At 39.1% G+C, this 23,362-nt stretch overlaps 1 protein-coding gene across 3 annotated transcripts in view; it reads left to right on the top strand.

Moving 5' to 3' along the window:
- The window catches only part of CACNA1I (calcium voltage-gated channel subunit alpha1 I), a 411,460-nt gene that overhangs the window by 351,020 nt on the left and 37,078 nt on the right, over positions 1-23,362 (top strand). For all 3 annotated transcript variants that reach the window (XM_060777091.2, XM_060777092.2, XM_060777090.2), the window contains exons 17-26: positions 51-470; positions 2,242-2,342; positions 3,322-3,445; positions 5,437-5,505; positions 7,371-7,555; positions 10,683-10,809; positions 13,226-13,351; positions 15,569-15,658; positions 19,870-20,062; positions 20,808-20,959. In XM_060777091.2, the coding sequence (XP_060633074.2) occupies positions 51-470; positions 2,242-2,342; positions 3,322-3,445; positions 5,437-5,505; positions 7,371-7,555; positions 10,683-10,809; positions 13,226-13,351; positions 15,569-15,658; positions 19,870-20,062; positions 20,808-20,959 (1,587 nt within the window). The remainder of the gene's footprint in view (positions 1-50; positions 471-2,241; positions 2,343-3,321; positions 3,446-5,436; positions 5,506-7,370; positions 7,556-10,682; positions 10,810-13,225; positions 13,352-15,568; positions 15,659-19,869; positions 20,063-20,807; positions 20,960-23,362) is intronic.

The following is a 23,362-nucleotide window of genomic DNA, read 5'->3' as shown; positions in this document are numbered from 1 at the left end:
AGTTTTCTGTTTGGGTGGAGATTGTGAATTCTATCTTGGCTCTCCCACAGTCCAGCTTTCGCAGTACTCACTATGGAGCATGGAGTCGGGCTGGGGGCTGGGGAAGTCGACGCTCCAGCTGGAACACTCTTGCACGGGGACATAGCCTCAAACACAAGCCTCCTTCAGCTGAGCATGAGTCACTCTTATCTGGAGATAGACACAGGACGTTAGAGGGAGAACGAGAACTACCAGTAAGAATTCATCACCATCGACGGACACTCTCCTTGGATATCAAAGGCACTTCTGAACTAGTGGAGTTGGTGCCATCAGCACCATCTTGTCACAGGCCATCACGGAAAACAGGTGTGACAACAGGGCCTACTGAGCATCAGGACTGTAATGGTAAAATGCCCAACATTGCTAAGGACATCTTTCCAGAAATGAACAATCGCAAGGACCATGGAGAAGATGAGGAAGAGATAGACTATGTGAGTACTTGTTTTTTCACTAAAGCAATATTAAAAGCTTGCAGAATTGATAACTATTGTGGCAGATAAGAGGGTGAACTAGACCAAACCAGAACTGCTGCACAGCAATATAAAAGAGGGAATCATGAATTGAAAGTTCCTAGGAAGTAACTTCGAAATAATCTGTTTTTATAGAATGCTTTTCACACTGTAGTTTCTGCAAAGAAACCTATAGGTTGGATGGGGTGGACAACTTGGTGACCTTCAGAGATTTTGGGCTGATAGTTTTATCATACTGCACTTTTATAATGCTACATTCCACTTTAACTGACATGGCAACATCCTTTGGAATCCTAAGGTTTGTAATTTAGGGAGGGCCATTTCTACTTCTCAGCTAGAGAGCTCGTGGGCCTCACAAAACTTCAAACTCCAGAAATCCACAGGGTGTTGCCATAGCAGTTAAAATAAAATATAATAGTGTAGCATGATGAGCACCTACAGTTTCCAGAACCTCCCACCATCATGCCCAGTGTTCATGGATATGGGAGATCCCTCCCCCAAACATCTGGTGGAGAAGAAAAGATTGCCTACCTCTGACTATTAGGAACACTATATACAGTTCAGAGAGCTTTTGAAGGATCCCATGTTTTGCAGAATGCCCAGGCCCTAGACTCAGCAGGATTCCTGATTGCACTGAAATTCAGTTTAAAGTAGAGATAACAGAAATTTTAGTGGGCAAGCTCCTTTACCCACCAAACTCTTCATTGCAGCCAATAAGAATGAGAAAACTATTTGAATGTCTACTGTTGGAAAATCTGCAATGCAACTCAATGCACCATAGCTCAGAAATACGTCTTGCTGTATTTCTCTTAAGTAATACCACATAGACCTCAATCTTTCAGCTAATGATAACTCTTGAATTGAGTAGGGTATGACCTTGCGAAAGTGGTGCAAGAAAGTACCCATGTGTATTCAATTCATACATCATCAATGCTTTCTGCCAAATAAGCCAACCTTTCCTAGTTTGCTTGTTTATAGAGCCAGCATGGTGTAGTGGTTTGTGTATTGGAGTAAGATCCCAGGAAACCGGGATTTGAATCCTTGCTCATCCATGAAAACACATAGGATGATGTTGAGCAAGTCCCATTCTCTCAGTCTGAGGGAAGGCACTTTGAACAAGCCTTGCCAAGAAAATTTTGCCTTTGCATCAGCATCACTTGAAAATTATTTAAAAGCACAGAACAACACAGTTTGTTTATAACTCTCAAAACCTATGGAACACAGGGTTCCAGTAGACTTGACCAAATCTGAAATGCCTGCATCAGTAAGGTGCAGTTGGGAGAGTTCATCTTTGGAAGACAGTGTTTTGTGTTTTTTCGATAGCCGATGCCTGTCAATCATGCTAACTCTGTGGCATAATCAGCGATGTTTTCAATCTAAGTCAGAATAGCAGTGCTGATTCTCCACATTCTAGGAGGTAAATTAGCTCATTACTCCTGCCAGGTTGACTTTGATGACCTTGGAGTTTTTCTTCAGACTTACAGATCAGAGTGGAACTTCTCTGGATATTCTGTGCATGCCCTCGGCATCCTACGGCTGTAATTCACAACATTTTGTTATCTTGCAAAGGGTGTGGTGGGTAGATAGTGAATGATCTTTAGAGATAAGGAAACAGGAATTGGAAAGATTCCCAGTTATTACTGTGCTAGCCATGAAGGTGGTGAAAGCAAGTCATGTTCATGGACAAAAGCCAAAAAAACAGCACTTCTAATGTTCTGCTTCTGTTTTGTAGAGCCTGTGTTTCCGTATCAGAAAGATGATAGAAGCCTACAAGCCAGACTGGTGTGAGTTGCGGGAGGATTGGTCCATCTATCTCTTCTCACCTCAAAACAAGTAAAGATTCATTTACTTCTAGTTAGTTGGTAGTTAGGTAGATAGGTAGTTAGTGCAAAGTCACCATGGTGAATTCAAATTCCAAGATAAAAGGTTATAAATTACCTTTAATTCTGCAAGCCCATCTGTGAAAGTACACAACTAGCTTCTCCATTATATCTTCAAATAAAACCAAAGCAAGCTTTTACGTTCTGCAGGGAAAGGCTTTCTCTCAGTCCCACCACCTTTTCACGTGTACTTGGTGAGAACTTGGAAGAGAGCCTTCTCTGCTGCTTCCCTCTCCCCCATTTGGCCCCCTCCTTTCACTGGCAGGTAACAATATTTTTTATTTAGGCAGACATTTGAATTGCAAATTTTAATTATCAAATTGCTGTGTGTCTGTGTGTGCAATTGATGTGCTGCTTTAATATTTTCAACCTATGTGCTATTTTACAATGTTTTAAATTTATATTTTAAATGTTTTTAATTATAAATATCATTTTTTAACAAAACCAATTATTTCATTTCTTCTTAGCTTTTGTAATTTAATGTTTAACTTCATTCCTTTTAAATAATTGCAAGTCACCTTGGATCTTAGTTTGAGAGAAAGACAGGGTATAAATACAATCAATCAATCACACAATGTGAAATTAATAGTAATAATGTAATTGTTTCTATTATGTTGTCTCTCTCTCTCTCTTTCCTATCTTGCTGTTCTCCCCATTTCAAAATACTTTTCTAAATCTACCATTTTGTATAACAATAATAGGAAATGTTCCCCATTTCAAAAATGGGAAGTTCTAAAATGTTGTCATGAATGAGAATTGGTTAAATTACTTGCACAACCTTTAAATAAAATCCTAAGAACTTGGAGACATGACATTTAATAGCTGACACAGGCAGTAATTTCTTTCATCTCCAATCTCTTCAGAACTTTGACAGTGTTCTTGCAGCTTACCAGAAACATGTATAGTGTAAAAACAAACTCTCTATCTTGCAGGTTTCGCATCCTCTGCCAAACTATCATTGCCCATAAGCTGTTTGATTATGTTGTCCTGTCCTTCATTTTCTTGAACTGCATCACCATTGCCCTGGAGAGACCTCAGATTGAGCATGGGAGTACTGTGAGTAGTCTTACACCATGATCTGTCCAGTTTCCTGCTTCTTTACACCAGTCTGGAATAGTTCTAAGGGTGGATGTAAATGGTAAATGGCAATTAAAGTGGTGTCAACCCGCATTAATTCTAGGTTCTAAGAGACAACCATCAAAATAATCACATTCGCTGTTCACTATTGTGTGTCATGCATTTTATGGATTATCATAGGTTAATGAAAATATTCCATATAAAATAGATTTGACAGGGGATAAAAAAACTTCTTTTTTGGTAGAATTCCACATTGTTTGCATGGGTATTATCTTGCTTGATGAGAGATTGTCTTCTTGCCCAGTGCCCCTCCAGAGGAGATATTGAAGGCATAGGGGGAGTTGCAGTTGAGTATTTCTGTAGGTAGTAGGACAGGACTTAATTAGTACAGATTTGTTTTGTGTGACCAAAGTAGATACAGTGTGTTACAGATTAATTAGCTGACTAGAAATAATGTTTCTGAACACATCTGTGGTTAAAGTTATGGTGCTTCTATTCTCTATTAGAAATTTATTTCTGATTCTTTTGCATGAAATATAAGAGCACATATTTGATAAAATGCCTCTGATTCATATAAATATAATATTTGACAACTTATCTAATCTACATGAAAAAATGCTTCCTATCCTAAGCATCAAGATGCTACATTTTCCCCTTGCTAGATTAAGTTCCAATTAATTTTTTTGTTTATTACGATTCCACATAGATGCAAAGCATCAGACTGTTCATAATAACCTCGCCCTGTACATGACAGCAATGAAGAAGAAATTATGTACTTCTATTTGCTCTTGGTATTATTGGAATTAGCTTTTAAATGTATCATTGGGAGAACGCATACCAAAAGCTGTTTTCCCATTCCCGAGACAAGACTTATGAACCACCACACGTGAGTCATGACTATGTAACAGAGGCAAAACAACCATTGCCATAAATATCAGTGTTCCATATTTTCCAGTAACTGGAAAACTAATTATGTAAAATAGGGTAACATAGAATGAATCCAGTTTTTGTTTATACACAAAACTTCCCATTTACCATAAGTGTACTGTGTGGCTAGAAGTCCATCCAGTACTGCACGGGGCCAACAGTTTCACATGAAATGGTAGAGCACATACATTGCACACAGGAAGTCCCATAAACAGCCCTTGTTCAAACAGAAAGTGACTGGAACATCTCAGCTTGAGACTCAAGACAGCTACTTTTGGTCAAGGTAGACAAGTTTGTCAGATGGACATCCCATCAGTCTTCCACATTTATAAGTTTGATTTTTTTCGGATTTATTATTCATAGATTAGATTAACACATTCTTTCTAGGAATCCCTAGGTCCTTCAGTGGAATTCTGTGATCACCTTTCAGCAGAAGTTGATCATGGAGTCATGTTGAAGGTCCTAGAAATTTCTAGAGAAATGTTCTTTCAAGTAAAAATAAATAGCATTTTTGTATTCATGGTTTTTCACTTTCATTGGAGTCCTGTGTCCCTAAACCCAATGAATGTGGAGAGATTACTGTATTCATATGTTGCTATGAACAATTTTCCTTAACCTTGCTGTAAGCTGCCTTCTGTCCATGTTGGGAGACATCTCGAAGAGCCATATACTTGAATAAGCTGTGGCCTCCATGAATCTGGAGTTTCTACGTATCTGTTCAGTAGTTTAATGGGCCACTGTTAGGATTTCCAAGCCACATCTTTTTGTTTAAAAAAAGACAGCAGTCACTGAAATTGTTTTGCTCCATCTACATCCATTAGAAGTAGATTAGGCCACTAGATTAAACTAAAAGACAGCCAATTAAGCTTTAAGGAGATGGACAGATTGATGCTTCTTGGCAAGTGTCTCTAAAGAAGTTTAGACTGTCATTCACTCAGTTTTTAACATAAGTTTTGGTAGCCTTTGCCAAGCTTATAATTTAAATAATTTAAATTGCACAATGCTTGCCAGATATATTTTGAGGCTGCCTTTGATTGTTCCAGGAAAGAATCTTCCTCACGGTATCCAATTACATCTTCACAGCAATCTTTGTTGCTGAGATGACACTGAAGGTAAGTCATCCACTAATAATGGATGCCAAGCTATCCCACAATGATTGCCCAACTAACCTCTTTCCTACTTTCAGCCTGCCAGAGAGCCAAAAGTTCCTTTTTCTTGATAAAACTGAGTGAAAAAGAGATGCTATTTCCACAAATATTTTCACTGAATTATGTCTTTCCTTTATTGAACTTCCCCTCTGACAAGCAACATGATAGAAGCCATTCAGTTCACTTTGTATATGCTTTGTTTGCGCTCAGTGACACCAGCAATAGCCAGGACTCATTATCTATGTAGTACAGTAGAGTCTCACTTATCCAACATAAACGGGCCAGCAGAATGGTGGATAAGCAAAAATGTTGAATAAGAAGGAGGGATTAAGGAAAAGCCTATTAAACGCCAAATTACATTATGATTTTACAAATCAAGCACCAAAATATCATGTTTTACAACAAATAGACAGAAAAAGTAGTTCAATACATGGTAACGTTATGTAGTAATTACTGTATTTACGAATTTAGCACCAAAACATCACAATGTATTGAAATAGCTGTGGAGCCAGGCAGGAAGCAGACTGCGTTGGATAATACAGAACGTTGGATGAGCGAAGGTTGGATAAGCGAGACCCTACTGTAACTGTGATATCATCAGAGTTATTATGTAATTCCTGATTGGTTAGAATCACTTCAGACATAAAACTAGGGATGCAATGTGGGAATGGCACCCAGTTATAGCAGATAAGAGAAATATAGTTGTTGTTGTTGTTGTTGTTGTTGTTATATTTATTAAACCCCGCTTTACATCTCCTGAAGGGGACTCAAAGCGGCTTGACATAAAAATGTTAGCAGAGCATTTACAATATACAAATATAGAAATATTAAAAAAGAATTAAATATAAAAAGCATTACAAGATGCACAGTTAAAACCATTCAAACATATTTGATGCATATTCAAAGAAAAAACCACAGCACCCCCTGAATTGATCTTAAAAACCTTCATCTTTAAAAGCCTGCCTGAATAGTAAGGTTTTAGCCTTCAGCATCCACATATTCTGCATACATGGATTCAACTATCCACAACTTGGATATTGTTTTTTAAATCTAAAGGGTAAATCTTGATTTTGTTATTTTGTATAAGGGATATCATTTTCCTATGCTGAGATAGATAGATAGATAGATAGATAGATAGATAGATAGATAGATAGATAGATGGACCTGAGCATTCATGGATTTTGGGATCAGTGAAAGATCCTAGAAACGAATTCCAGTCAATACCAAGGACCCATTATAACAAAGCTCTGTGAAGATGAAAGGTGGAAATTCTCATATTTCCAGGATGATTTCCAGGAAGTATTTATAACCTTGACTGCAAAAAATAAAAATGACAAATGTACAGCACTGGCCTACTTCAAGTTTTTGCAGTTCTATTTTTTACACTTTCCTCCCACAAGTTGGCATTATTAAGAGTAGTGAAAATTAAAACAGTTTCATTTGCAAATCTTAGTAATGCAAAGCTCATAATTAGCTCTGTGACAATAAAGGAATATATAACATTCATATGAAGAAACATGAGTGGGTACGGGAACATTATCAGGCCCTTGATGGCTGCAGGCAACTTTTTAAAAATTTCATTGCTAAAGGAAGAGAAGTCAGTGCCTCCAGTGTTTCATCTTCTATTCCCCAGAATTGATTTTAGATGAATAATGTGATAACAGTATGATCATCAGTTTTCCATCAGTCTCTTGCCAATTGTTAACGAGAATTCAGTGCCAAAATGAAATTGGAAAATCTTTGCACTGTGCTTCTGTAACGGTATAGACTTGCTCTTCCAGTTTGTCTGTCTAATTCTGCATACCCATTTATTCCCTCAACTCCTCTAGGTAGTCTCCCTTGGCCTATATTTCGGGGAGCAGGCCTATCTCCGCAGCAGCTGGAATATCCTTGATGGCTTCCTGGTGTTTGTATCCATAATTGATATTGTGGTTTCAGTTGCGTCTGCTGGGGGAGCCAAGATTCTGGGGGTGCTGCGTGTTCTCCGACTGCTCCGCACTTTGCGCCCCCTCAGGTGAGATCTAAGGGGTAATGTACCTCCTCCTCTCCTGCATTATTGTGTTATGCCTTTAAGTGTTTCCATCTAGGGCATTTCTAAAGTGAATCTTGCCAGGATTTGTACAGAGAGAGGTTGCTTTTGCCTCCCTCAGAGACAGATATCTAATGATTTGCCCAAGGTCACCCAGTGGATTTACATGGCTGTGTGGGGATTTAAACCCTGGTCTCCAAAACTGTAGTGCAACACTGATGCCACTGCACTACTCTGGCACCCTTCTCTTGCATGACAACCCAAAACATCATGTTTTACAACAAAACAACAGAAAAAGCAGTTCAATATATGGTAACTTTATATAGTAATTACTGCATTTACGAATTTAGCACCAGAACATTGCAATGTATTGAAACAGCTATGGATCCAGATGGGAGGCAGACTACGTTGCATAATACAGAATGTTGGATGAGCGAAGGTTGGATAAGCAAGACTCTACTGTAAATACAAATATAATAACCCAAAATAATCCCACATATAGAGCAACTTAAGCATAGCAACTATAATTTAAATAAAACATAATCAATCAAAAATTATAACTAACATAGAACTTGAACATAAAACATCCAAATTAATATCAAAACAACACGAAAGTCAACAGATGTGTGCATAGATTGTATGCCCAAAGTTGTTAAATCGGCTAATGTGATCTAACAAGGTCTGAGTGCATTTATACTATCCAATCAGCAGTCTGGTAATAGTTTCTCTTCATCTAATCTTACTCCTGATAGGGTGGTCTCGGCATGGATGTTGAAGTCCCCCAGCACAACTAGCCACTAGGACATCAACACCAGGCTCAAGACCACCCCAGCTAGCTCAGGCAGGGAAACTGTTAAGCAGCAGGGTGGATGGTACACGAACAGAATCCCTGTTCTGTCCTGGTAATTCACCCTTAGATAGATACTCTCAAATGTGGTCAACTGTGGGATGGGAAGATCTTCAGGTACCAAGACATTATATAGAATATCAAAGTCAGGCTCGCCCATGCCGTGCTATTTACACTTTCTGTCTGAACTTGAAAATTGGACAGGAAGAGAATCATTTCATTTGAAGTCTGGATTAGAGTTCTAGAATCATAGAATCATAGAATAAAAGAGTTGGAAGAGACCTCATGGGCCATCCAGTCCAACCCCCTGCCAAGAAGCAGGAATATTGCATTCAAATCACCCCTGACAGATGGCTATCCAGCCTCTGTTTAAAAGCTTCCAAAGAAGGAGCCTCCACCACAGAGTTCCACTGCTGAATGGCTCCCACAGTCAGGAAGTTCTTCCTCATGTTCAGATGGAATCTCTTTTCTTGTAGTTTGAAGCCATTGTTCCTTGTCCTGATCTCCATGGAAGCAGTAAACAAGCTTGTTCCCTCCTCCTTGTGGCTTCCTCTCACATATTTATACATGGCTATCATATCTCTTCTCATCCTTCTCTTCTTCAGACTAAACATGCCCAGCTCCTTAAGCCACTCCTCATAGGGCTTGTTCTCCATACCCTTGATCATTTTAGTCGCCCTCCTCTGGACACATTCCAGCTTGTCAACATCTCTCTTGAATTGTGGTGCCCAGAATTGGACACAATATTCCAGGTGTAGTAATATTCTACAAATATTATGATCTGGCAAAAAGACAAATAAATGGGTCTGAGTGCAAATTACACCTGAACTCTCGTTGGAAGCCAAAGTGACCAAACTGAGGATATCCTGCGTTGGATATATTGTAAGACGACATGACTGGTTGGAAAAGACAATAAAAGTCAAGAGGTGTGAAAAAGAGGAAAACATTACAGATGAACTGACTCAGTCAAGGAAGCCATGCCCCTGAGTTTGCAAGACCTGAGCACTGGGCTGTTGATGACTGAGGCTTTTGAGGTCTCTCTTTGATAGGATCATAAATCAAATGTGACGTGATTGTTCTTGCTGAACAAATTTGAGAGTGAAGAAAACAAGCTGATCAATTTATTAAGAACTGGATGCGGAGAGCTACAGACCAGCAACATCTGAGTGACTGAACAACACACACACACTGGGTTGCTGTGAGTTTTCCGGGCTTGTATGGCCATGTTCCAGAAACATTCCCTCCTAATGTTTCACCCACATTTATGCCAAGCATCCTTAGAGGTTGTGAAGTCTGTTGAAAACGAGGCAAGTGGAGTTGATATATCGGGAATGTCCAGGGTGGGACAAAGAACTCTTGTCTGTTGGAGGCAAGTGTGAATGTTGCTATTGACCACCTTGATTAGCATTGAATAGCCTTTCAGCTTCAAAGCCTGGCTGCTTCCTGCCTGTTGGAATACTTTGTTGGAAACTGTTAGTTGGCCCTGATGGATTTCTGTCTGGAATTTCCCTGTTTTTAAGTGTTGCTCTTTATTTACTATCCTGATTTTAGAGTTTTTTAAATACTGGTAGCCTGATTTTGTTCATTTTCATTGTTTCCTCCTTTCTGTTGAAATTATACACATGTTTGTGGATTGCAGTGGCTGCTCTGTGTAGTCTGACATGGTTGCCAATGTCTAATCAGCAATTTACCACCTCCCCGAGAAAGAAATGGAGGAAGTAAGACGGGAAACGGTGATGATTCTGAGAAAGGCAAAACTTCCCCCCAGCAACATAACTAGGAAAGAAAAACAAGCCATCAAAGACCTCACAGCCCAGAAATCTCACAGCAACCCAGTGATTTCGGACATGAAAGCCTTCGACAACACACACACTGTTTTGACACATGATGGGCTAGAACTGAAACCATATAAGTTCCTTAAAATGTTGAGTTGTTTCACACACGCCCATTTTCTTACTTGAATATAATTGCAAATTGGACATAACCTAATAAATTTAGATATTTCCATTTTACTGCACACACACTTGCCACCAGACAAAACCTCATACATACATGGTAAAACAATCATGTGTCCATACATCTGAACAGGGTCTGGTTGAACATCGTTTCCTACATAGGAATGATATCCTTCTAGGAAATGTGACATGTTGCAATGGCTTTAAGCAACAGCTGCCTCATATGTCTCTGGGGAGTTCTTAATACATAGACAGAGACAAACATTTCAGTCTTCCTTCTGGCTGCCCCTCACAGTCCTGTTTTTTCCAGGGTCATCAGCCGAGCTCCAGGCCTGAAGCTGGTGGTTGAGACGCTGATTTCATCACTCAAGCCCATTGGAAACATTGTTCTCATTTGCTGCGCTTTCTTCATCATCTTTGGCATTCTTGGAGTTCAGGTACTGTTAATGCTATGTCTTAGTTGATGCGTAAGAGCAGTTAAGAAAACATATCCTTGTGCTCAAAGCCATGAACCCTTTTCCTGTTCATATCACAGACCAGAATAAATCATGGGAGATATGTCAAGACAAGGGCAGCAAAAGTGTTGCCTCCTACAAAATTATCTCCTTGCCATCAGCTCAGGGCTGCCATGATTCTGATTCAGGTCCCTTGCTGTAGTCAAACTCAGAGTTTCCAGGTGAATGACTACTATACTGTTCTACCAGGAAAAATTATACAACCTCTCCTCCCTCACCCTGCCCAAAGCTCATCTTTTAGCTGTGCATTCTCCTGCAACACAACCATTTATTAGCCAGTGAAGCGTCAAGTGATGGAGTGATGATACAGAAGCATCCAGGTGTATTCCTGTTCAACTGGGCACACAGTAAAGAAGGACAATATTAATACTGTGAATCCATGTATAGGATCATGGTTGAATGCTTCTCTACTATGGCCCCAACTCTCCATTAAGGAGCAGAAAGGACATGTTATATGTCTCTGCCTAGCAGAATCTGGTGCTACGCATTTCTGCTGCAGATTCTGCTAACTATTAAAGATACAGGATTCCTGTCCCATATTCAAATTGGTGACCCTAATCTGAGATTAAATCCACAGAGAAATTAAGGTAGAACAAAACAAAAAGAGAAATTAAGATAGAACAAAACCTTTTCAAAACAAGTTTTTACATTCTTCTCATATCTTTCTTTGGGATATTTCCCAAATGCAGTGGCGCAGTGGGTTAAACCACTGAGCTTCTGAGCTTGTTGACCGAAAGGTCGCAAGTTCGAATCCAGACAGCGGTGTGAGCTTCCATTGTCAGCCCCAGCTTCTTCCAACCTAGCAGTCTGAAAACATGCAAATGTGAGTAGATCAATAGGTACCGCTCCAGCAGGAAGATAATGGCGCTCCATGCAGTCATGCCGGCCACATGACCTTGGAAGTGTCTACGGACAATGCTGGCTCTTCGGCTTAGAAATAGAGTCAGACACGATTGGACTTAATGTCAGAGGAAAACCTTTACCTTTACCTTTCGAAGCAATTTGAAACAACAAAAAGACAACTTGCAATTGGAACTGCAGTAAGATTCAACAATATCAGAAAACCCATTGCTGGAATAATAGGCTAATGGATGTTCAGAAACTGAAACAACAGAGCACTTACCTGTTTTAGCAACATTTAATCTCCTTAGTCCCTGACTTTCCCCTATCTTCAAGTACTGAATCCACCCACAACTGTTTGAAGAGAAAGAAAAGTGATATTCTCTTAATCTCTTTATTTTAGGCTCCTCTGCAAGAGTGGGTAGTGCTTCTGTCATGGTGAGGAATGTGCTATACTCAGTCTGTAGATAGCCAGTTTTGGGGATGGCAGCTTCACAGTTTATAGGAAGTGGTGCAAAGCAGGTGTGCTTCCTGTAACATGTGAAATCACCCTGATCTTTTACAAATGCACAATCCAGACCTTGCCACATCAGAAAAGGAGTTCTTTTAAAAAAAACAAAAAATCCTGCAGAATAAATTTATTTTGAAGTACATAAGCAGTAGGACTTGTTTTTACTAATTTTTGCTCTTTGAAGTAATATTTCTGTCCTTAGAACAACCAATAACTATTTGAGCACCTACTAAGTCTAGGCTGGCTTGGGGAACAGAACTACTATAATGAATACTTATTCGTTTCCAATAAATATCAGAGTCATCAGTCACAATGAGCCCACGTCAAGAACTATTAGTGAACTTGAAGTCTTCTAATAGGAGTGTAAATCTTTACTAATTTTAATCTTGATGGAAGCAATGAGTGATTTTAGTAATTTTCTTCCCACTGTGAAGAAGTCTTCAAAAACTGTTTTTGAATATGATTTATAATTCAAGACTTAATCTGTGCCAAAAAAATGTACATTTCTCTTTTCCACAGATAATATTATTTTCTGCACAAAAATGTTCGTTTCTGCACAGAAAATAACATTTTCTTGTGTAGAAAATTGTTTTCTAACTACTTCATCATTCTAGAGAACAAATCCACTTTACATCCAGTTTCTGCCTCCTGCAGAGTTCTGGAGTCTGTTGTTTTGTGAGGCTGTTAAAGGCTCCTCCCTAAACTACAAACCCCAGAATTCTGCAGGGGACAGCAACTGTATTTAAAGTGGATTCTTTCTCTAGTGTGATGAGGTCCTAAAGACAAATAGTGAACATATTACATAGAATAATTCAAAAACTGTGATGACTCTTGTCAGTACAGGTTTCTACTCCCAGCATTTGAAAAAAAAATATTCTTGACTATTTTTCAGGTATTCTTTCCATTTCTAACCCATAACCAATTACAAGGATGTCATCATCACATCTATTCATACTGGCAAACTGACATGGTTGCTTCCTTTTGCAGCTCTTCAAGGGAAAGTTCTACCATTGCCTGGGAGTGGACATCCGAAATATCACCAACAGGTCTGACTGTATGGCTGCCAATTACAAATGGGTGCATCACAAATACAACTTCGACAATCTGGGCCAGGTAAATGTGAACTATTGTCACACAATCTTTGAACTAAAACAGCAACACTGGTCAGGGCTTCCCTTCAGAAATGAATTTAGTTACCATATTTAAAGTAGATGTGATTTATTGAGGCAGAAAGGCACAAGCCAAGCCATATTAATCTCTTCTAAATCTCGTTAGCTTTAGTAAAAGAGATTATTTATCTCTTTGTCTGGAGCACTTGCAATGACTACACACGCACACATCCAGACATAGAGCAAGAGAGAGCAGTAATTTGTATACTGCCCTTATGCCATGTTTACTTCAGCAAAAAAAAAAAAAAAATAGGAGTAAAATCAATACAGGCCTCCTTCCAATTGGGCAAATGAGGAAACTTTGGCATTTATTTCTCTGAATTGAAAGATAGGGTACAGATATCCAAACACGATATCTGCTGTCCTGAACTATTTTCTGTGAAATCTCAGAACTAGCGGTAGCATTTTATTCTCAGCCTTAACTGGGTTGATTTTTAATTCCCAAACATGGCCAAACACCATGATTCCTCTCTTCCTCTTCTTGTTTTTTATTTATTTATTTATTTATTTTACAAAAAGGAATAAACTATAGTATAAAAGTAAAATGGTAATTTGGCACTATAAATCTACAGCTCTAAAAAAAATGAAATTCAGAGAGGGGACCTTTATCCTTCAGATCATGGGTCCCACTCAGCAAACCATACCCCCATTTAAAAACAACTTTGGACAACTTCCAGTGGAAATTCAAGAAATTACTATAAGCAGAAGAATGGAACGCATGGATTCAGAGGTAATAACCACTGCTAAAACCTATTGGGACTCTTTCCTAGAGCAACTTGGAAGAGTCCATTGTAAAACTAGGGAGAAATCTGCTTTTAAGACCACAAGTAACACTGCAATTAAAACTGTACAACACTTTTAATACATATTTGAGTTTCTTGTTGAATATAGTGGGACACAAAGCATTTTACTTAAAACTCATATCATGACTAAATGTTTTAGGTCATATGTCATGTTCTGAAAAAACAAAGAGGTATGTGCAATGTGCCATTAAATGTAGTAACAGCATATTTCAACATTTATAACTCTGTTTATATAGTTGAGCTCACTATACTGAATATGAAGAATAGGGAAGCAGGCCTCTGTTGACTTATGCCACCCCTGGTCTGCATGTTATTCATTACCAACTACAGCAGCCTTTCCCAACCTGACATCCTTACAACTCTCATCATCCCCATCTACCATGGCCAAATTGCTTGGAGATGATGGGCGATGTAGTCTGACATACTGAGAGGTGACATCAGCTTGAGAAAAGCTAGTCTACAGGTTTGTGCAGAAGTGCTAGTGTGTATGTAGACACAATCAATTTAAGTGGAAAATAGCGGTTCACCAGGCACAAATAAAGAAAGACAAAAATAAAATAAAATAAAATAAAGACCAAAATTGAAATGTTGAACCTGCAGTAAAAGCTGTATGCTAAAGCTGGACATAAGGAAAGTCCTTTACCCCAAAATAACTGGTGGGAAATGGAAATGGTTGCCAAGGGAAACAACAAAGTCTCAGTCTCTGGAGGCTTTTAAGAGAGTAAACTGAATGAGTGTTCACGTAGGATGCTTTACATTTCTGATTAAATTATTACCTTGTTTGTATTCACGGGCAAATCAATTGAAATTCATTATCTACTCTGTGTATATATATGCAATGGATTCTGCACAGTCCTCCCATGTTCTCATGCCACAATTGGTAGAGTGGGGCCTTCTAAAGACTCTTTTAATCTTCTTCAGATAGTTCATTTTTGCACATAACAGGAAATGGAAGAACAAGAATTGACAGAGAAATATAGAGAATAAAGGAAGGCAGTTTTTTTAAAGATATAAATCAGGTGCTGTCCTTTGGATTCAATTGCCTTGCAGTGTTTTAGCAGACCAAGGTGGTGTTTATCACAGTGGACTGTTTTGGAATCCATTAGTCTGACTGAGGTGATCTGGTATTTCCCTGGGGAAGAACTTCAGCTGTCTGGCATTTCTTTCTTCTTCCCTCTCTCATATCTCTCACATATAGATTCTTTGCCCTCCCTTATTAGCTCGTCCTGGTCAGTTTAAACAAGGCAGTGGAAAAGAGCAGGAGTGGTTTCTCATTTTTTTTAAATGTGTAAATCAATTGTATATCTACTAATCAAAATCCCACCTAAAATGACCAAACATGCCTTCATGTGTTCCAGGCTTTGATGTCACTCTTTGTTCTGGCTTCCAAAGATGGCTGGGTCAACATTATGTACAACGGTTTGGATGCTGTGGCGGTTGACCAGCAGGTATAGAGGCTCCTACTCAGTGATCATTCCTATATCTTTGAAATGAATTGTTAAATGGCCTGGTGGCCAGCATTTATTTTGTGAGGCCCTTCCCTACATAGTAAAAAGTTTTAGCCAGAACATTACATGGTGTAGGTTACAGTTGACTTTTCACATTTGAGAGTTTAACTTTGGCAAATTTGATTATTCACAGATTTGATTAATACATTTCCCATTTTCCAACCATCAAGAAACACAGTGTAGATGTGGCATTTTCAAATATTTTAAAGTATCCTTTCCATTTATTTATTTATTCATTTCATACATATGTATCCCGTCCTTCTCACCCCTGGAGGGGGACTCAGGGCAGCCTCACACTTGGCAACCATTAGATGCCCAAACAAAAACAATTATTGTCGAAGGCTTTCATGGCTGGAATCACTGGGTTGTTGTAGGTTTTTCGGGCTATATGGTCATGTTCTAGAGGCATTCTCTCCTGACGTTTCACCTGCATCTATGGTAAGCATCTGTTGTGTAGTCAGTTCCAACAGACCTCACAGCCTCTAGAACATGGCTATATAGCCCGAAAAAACCTACAACAACCCAAAGACAATTATAATAACAATTTACATTTAAAACTATGACTAATATATCAAATATAAACAACCATCCCTACTGCCCTGTTCATATAAAGTCCTGAATATATACATTATTCCATTTCACCTCCCTTCCTTCTTCTTTTCCCTCCCTTCCTCCCTTCCTTCCTTCCTTCCTTTTCCTTCCTTATCCCGTCTTTCTCCCCTCATGGGACACAAGGTGAGTTTCCTCTCTTACTCAAAACCTGCCCTTTGTAACAATAACAGCACCATCTGTTTCAGCCAAAAGCAAACAGCATCCACTGGGAGACTTTGAAGACTCTCAAAACTCAGAACGTTTTCTCCCTTACTGACTACACTGCATCTCTGCAATCTGTTTGGTTGCTACCCTACACATCAGCACAGCAGAATGTCAATACATGGCGCTAAAGATATAATAATACATATCACACACAGAGAAACACACATAAACAAGAGCAATGAAAGGTATTGATCAAGACTAGAACTATAAGGCGGAAGGTTAAACATTTTTTGGGACTTTGGCTGTTATAGAGCCATTAGGCCACACTAAGGAAACAAACTCTATTGCAATAAATTTTAGTGTACAATACTGGTCATTTAAAGTAAATTTTTGTGTATGTGTCTTCAAGCCCCCTGTCAAGGATGAGCACATGAACTTCACTGGTTTTCTTAGACAAGAAATACTCAGAATATATTTTTAATGTGATGATGATCATCACCATCTTATTTACCCCATAATATCTTTGCACTAGTACTGCATGTCCTTTAGGCACAATGGCATGCTCTTCTGATTCATAATCACTTGCTGTAATTTCACCCATCAGCAGGGTTTTTCATTGCTGGCAGCTAAAATCTGCTGCTGTTCCTGTTCGCTTTAATAATGCAAGATCACTTCCTAATGCAAATGGCAATCGCGCAGGACCAAACAGCGCTGATGATGTATTACTCCCACGCTGTGATCTCTACTTGTTCTCTCGATAACGCAGAATGGTTTCATCTGGTCTCGTCAGTCCGTTAGAGAGAACCATTTCTCGTGTACCCTTATAATGACTTCTAAGGATGCCCAGAACATGAGAACTGTTTTTAATAGGAAGAATAAGTGGGCTGTGAGCTACGTGAAGGCACACTATCAACTTGAAGAATTATGAATGTGACTCAAAAGAGACGCATGTGTGTCCAGAAGACATCCCATTCTGTGAGCTTTAAACTGTGCTGTTCTCTGTTGTGAGAAATGGATCTTCAGGACATCAATCCTCAAGCATTGCTAATGCTGTAGATATGTTTGTTCATCAATCAGCTTGTGATGTTGTGAACCTCGAAAAGGGCAAGCCGATTATATCCCAGCATAGAACAACACGTGTACTGTAGTTAAGAATGCATGGATGCTCCACAGATCAATCTGGAAAGATTCCAGCTTTTGTGAGCACCTTTGTTCAAATGTCTCCATCATCTCTTAACTGTGGTTGCTATATGGACAGTAGTTTCAAGGATATCACAAGTATATGTTGATTGTGAGATCTTTAGAAGCAACACTGTGCAAAAATCTTCCTACTGGCTTTTTAAAAAGACACTCCTACTCTATAATGCCTCCCATACTCTCACTAACCTTATGTCCCTGCCCTTTCATGGGCTCTACATTTCCCCCTTACAATTGAGATACACATCTCCATGAACCTTGTTAAAAGTTCTGGCAAATGTATGACTTTCTCTTCCTATCTGCCAGCAAGCCTTCTTCCTTTTTCTAACATATATTGGTGTGAATTACCATAAATATAGTCCCCCCAAAATTTCAGTTTTGTTGTTCTTTTAAAAATAATCTGTTTTGATGGCTGGTTTGCTTGTTTGTTTATTTACCACACAGAAGCAATTTTGACCTCTCACACAGGAAATTTTCCATGTTCAGAACTTCAAAATTCTTCCCCTTTGTTCCATATTATGTGCCTGTATTATCCCTGAACTAATTTCCGATATTTAATTGTCCTTTTGCCAGATAATGCCTGATAATGGTGATTGAATATTAATTCCTTGTGTATACATTGCTAAATGAGTTCTTTAGAGAATTATTGTAATTATCCTTCACTTCTCTGATAGTGTAATTATTATTCCTGTATCCCAGCTACCAAGATTAGTATTCCTGGCAATCTAAATACTAATGCCACCCCACGCACAGACATGAACTGAACATCTTGATTGGATGGCCACTGTGTTGAAGAGTTTAGAAAGCTCAGCCACTGGATTCCTGTGTTTTTCAAACACCGAGGTTATAATTTGGGAGAAAAATCACCCAATTTCTTGTATATCTGACAGTCTTTGACTTAGGCAAAAGGAGACAAGAATAGATGGACTAATTATCTTTGTTTCTCACAGTACTTTCCCACAAATTGTTCAATAATACAACAACCTGCACAACATGGCAGTATTATTATCACTATGATAATAACTACGTTCTATGGAGTTGAGAAAGAGGCAAAATGGCTTTCCTATAGCCTCTTGTTGAACTAGGAAATTCTCTCAGCTCAGTATTTGCGCAAGCTTTTAATCATTACCCTCTTGTGGCTCTTGAATTGTTTTTGTATTCATTAAAAAACTATGACAAAAAGATACATGCGACTAATTAAAGTGCTTTTGTTGTGGGGGGAAAAGAGAGAAGTTGTAGCTTGGGAAGAACTACCTTGAAAGACCTTCCCCAGTAAGACATCAATATAGTTCTCTGGTACTTGGCTAGAGGGAAAATTTAAGTTGCCCTATTTCTGTGAAAGTTCACAGGTCTTCATTTGTCATAAGCAGAAGACACAAGAATCATCTAGTGAACCTGATGTGAAAAAAACACTGAGGCTGCCTCTACACCAGTGGTTCCCAAACTTTTTTTCACCAGGGACCACTTGACCAGGGATCACTCTCCAACATTAGTACCAAAACGGTTACGAATCAGTTTTTGGTCAACTTTAGATTTGGTTTGGTTATTTGGGGTGCTGATTCAGAAAATTGGATAGGCCACATCAGCTCTAGTTTCGGATACATAACATATGCCATCTAGTTGTCGCCATCTGTGCTCCCACAGAAAACCGTATTTAATAAGCCTTGACACTATAAGAGGGTTTTGTGAGACCAGTCACTCTCATTGCAACGGTGTAGTAACAGTGAAGCCCAGACCATATTTTAATTCTTGCAGCTCAATGCCATGGAATCATGGGAGTTGTAGGCTTTTAGCCTTCTATGCCAAAGAATGCTGGTGCCTCAGCAAACTACAAATCCTAGAATTCTATAGCACTGAGCAGGGGCAATTGAAGTGGTGTCAAACTGTATTAATTCTACAATGTAGATGCCTCCTGTTTCTCAGGGTGTATAAATAAAAAAAACAATTCCACAAATCTGTAGAATAAAATCTCTTTATGTATGTGCTGAAACCTGTCATTCATTCGTCAATCAAAAATTCCTGGTTAATTTGTGAAATAAAATCTTTTTTAAAAAGACATCCTGAGACTCAATGGAGATTTACTGCAGCTCTATTAGTTACCATGATCCCAAATCCAGATTACTTTATTGGTGTCTATCTTGCCATCACTCTTTTTGTCATGCTAACCATCTTTTTTCCTTTTTCAAAATAAAATCCAGCCAGTGACCAACAACAACCCTTGGATGCTCCTTTACTTCATTTCTTTCTTGCTCATCGTCAGCTTCTTCGTGCTCAACATGTTTGTAGGGGTTGTAGTAGAGAACTTCCACAAATGTCGTCAGCATCAAGAGGCAGAGGAAGCTCGGCGACGTGAAGAGAAACGCCTGAGGCGCCTGGAGAAGAAACGCAGGAGTAAGGGACAGCCTCAATGTTTGGTTGGCTTGGAGCTTAGGTTGTGTGCGAAAATGCCTGATAGAAACTATTTCCTCTTCTTTCTCCCCCACCCCCACCCCACACAACTGCTCAGCCCTGAGTAGAATAATTATTGAGGAAATGCAACCAAAAGCTTTTCTCAGTAGCTTATCTTCATGTTTGGACTCCAAAAAATAGTTGCTTTTCAAATCTTTACAGGACATTTTCTAAATAACTGTAATATTAGCCACTCCCATGTATAAATATGTGAGGGAAAGTCATAGGGAGGAAGGAGTAAGCTTGCTTTTGGCTGCCCTGGAGACTAGGACATGGAAAAATGGCTTCAAACTACAAGACAGGAGATTCCACCTGACCATTAGGAAGAACTTCCTAACTGTGAGAGCTGTTCACAGTTAGGAAGTTCTTCTCTTTCCTTCAGAGTTTTCACTTCTGGTCAGGCTTGCTATATATTATAATTTGTATGTTTAATTTGTTTGTGCATGTAATACTGGTTTAGTATAATTTCCACAAACATGAAATTAATTGTTTTCTCTCAATCTCTACTATTTTCTTTTTTCATATTTGTGTTTTCCTTTCCTTGTATTTCTTTTTAATTATATCTTTTACCATGCTGTTCCAATACTATTTTTCTTTGGCTCACTTTTCTTTTGCCTTGTCTAACCATCCTTCCTCTTCCCCATTCCTTTCTTTTCCTTTCCTTTTCTTCCCTATCCTCCCATTGAAGAGGCCCAGCGTTTGCCATATTATGCCACGTATTGCTCTGTCCGCCTTCTCATCCATACGGTCTGCACCAGCCATTATTTGGATATCTTCATCACCTTCGTCATTTGCCTCAACGTTGTCACCATGTCTCTGGAGCACTACAACCAGCCAATGGTGAGTGAGTTCAAGGGGGTAAATCCTCCCTTTTTGCCTTATTTCCTTTCCTTTGCAAAGTAAAGAATTTCCTCTTACCAAATAAATAATAGATTCTGAGATTGCCTTGGGATGAAAGAAGGTCAAACCAGTCCATACTCCGGGAAATAAAGCCCAACTGCTCACTGGAGGTAAGGATAATAAAGATAAAGATGAAGTATTTTGGCCACATAATGAGAATACAAGATAGCTTGGAGACGATAATGATTCTGAGGAAAATGGAAGAAAAGAAGAAGAGGGACCGACCAAGGGTAATGGATGTTATCCTTGAAGTGACTGGCTTGAACTTGAAGGAGCTGGGGGTGGCAACAGCCAACAGGGAGCTCTGGCGTGGGCTGGTCCATGAGGTCGCAATGAGTTGGTAGTGACTGAATGAATAAACAACAAAGAAATAACCAAATACATCACTGATAATGAAAAGGTGTGGGAAGCCAATGTGGTCTGTAAGTGTCAGCATCATAGAGCTGGCTGAATGTTGGATGAGGAGTCAGGGAGACCAGAGTTCAAACCCCTACTCAGTCACATTCTCCCAGAAAACAACTGTGGCACCCCCTTTCTCAATAAATATTGCCAAGAAATCCCTAGGTCGGGGTTATCATAAATTGGGAGTCATGTTGAAGGCATATGACCGCAGCACAACAAAATTAAAAAGCAAGAGAAGACCTGTCCAATGTGAATTGTTGAGGGAGACTGTTAAGCAAAAAAAAAAAAAAAAAAAAACCTCTAAAATTACAACAGCAAAACAGCAGAGAGGAAACAACCAGGCACATCTTAACACCTCTCAACAAAAGATTTTCCCAGGCTCAGCCAGGCCTTCAAATGCTAATGAAGGTAGTCAGTTGAAACATTCACACCTAGCTCCAGCAGAGAAGAGCTCTTTGCCCCACCCCAGCCATTCCACAGATATATAAACCCATTGTCCTAATTCCAACAGATCTCACTACCTCTGAGGATGCTTGCCATAGATGCAGGCAAAACGTCAGGAGAAATGCCTCTAGAACATGGCCCTATAGCCCGAAAAAACACACAAAAACCTAGTGACAATCATTCCCTTTTTTAATTCTTTCATGACCATGAGCTTGTTGTTTTCTCCCATTTGGTACTTTACACTTGAGTCGGTTTAGGAATTGTGTGCTACATGGCTAAATGTAGCAAAAGTAGAACTGTGCACCTCCTTCCAGCCTTCCTTCCCAAAATGTGTGCCTTTGGTAAAATTGAGAATCAGGCCTTCTAGAGTCACCATTATCCATTTAATCACTGTTCCTCTTATTTGAAAAATGTCCAAACCATCAAATTTTAGGGAGAAATAGTAGTGACAAAATCATTATTTCTTGTTTTGAGAAAATGCCGGGAGAGAGAAACAATCCACAGAGATTGGAACAGTATATTTCAACCTCTATACCAGATTACACTAAAGGTATAATCTATGAAAGGGATAAACATTTGTGCAGTTTGTGTTTTGATACACTCTTGTCTGAGACAACTATTGAAACTGAAACACAGTGATATTCCTATTTTCCCAGATTTGCCTATGTAGTTATGCAAACAAAACCGCAATACAAAATGTGTATATTAGCAGAAAGAGTGTTTGATGTTGTCTATTCATTCAGTCACTTCCAATTCTTCATGACCTTGTGGACCAGCCCACGCCAAAGCTCCCTGTTGGCCATGGCCACCCCCAGTTCCTTCAAAATCAAGCCAGTCACTTCAAGGATGCCATCCATCCATCTTGCCCCTCTTCCTTTTCCCTTCCATTTTCCCTAGCATAATTGTCTTCTTTAAGCTTTCCTATCTTCTCATTATGTGGCCAAAGTACTTCATCTTTGCCTCAAATATCCTTGCATGGTCTGGAGCCAATGTACCTGAGGGACCGCTTCACTCCCTACCAACCCCAGAGATCCCTCCATTCTGAGGACCAAGATTTGTTGGAAATTCCCAATGTCAAGACCTTGTGTCTAATAGCAGCCAGACACAGAGCCTTTACAGCAGTGGCACCATCACTCTGGAACACTCTGCCACCTGAAGTCCGTGCCTTGCAGGACTTATCAGCTTTCCGCAGGGCATGTAAGACATATCTGTTTCGACAGGCCTTCGATCTTTGATATTGCTGTTTTTAAATTGTTTTAAATTGTTTTTAAATTGTGTTAGATTTTAGCCTGTTCTTGTAAACCCCTCCAAGCCCCAGGGGAGTGGCGGCATATAAGTTTGAATAATAAATAAATAAATAAATAAATATGGAGTCATGTCAATGCGAGAAACCAAACAAAACCAAAATAAATGTTTATTTGATTCATTGCTTTATATCCCACCTTTTTTTCCATAATAAGATTCAGGCATGCTATGTATTTATTTATTTATTTATCA

This window comes from Anolis sagrei, chromosome 5 (genome assembly GCF_037176765.1).
Source record: "Anolis sagrei isolate rAnoSag1 chromosome 5, rAnoSag1.mat, whole genome shotgun sequence".
Lineage (NCBI taxonomy): Eukaryota > Metazoa > Chordata > Lepidosauria > Squamata > Dactyloidae > Anolis > Anolis sagrei.
Note: the sequence above shows the minus strand (reverse complement) of the source record. Positions and strands in the feature narration are given on the sequence as shown.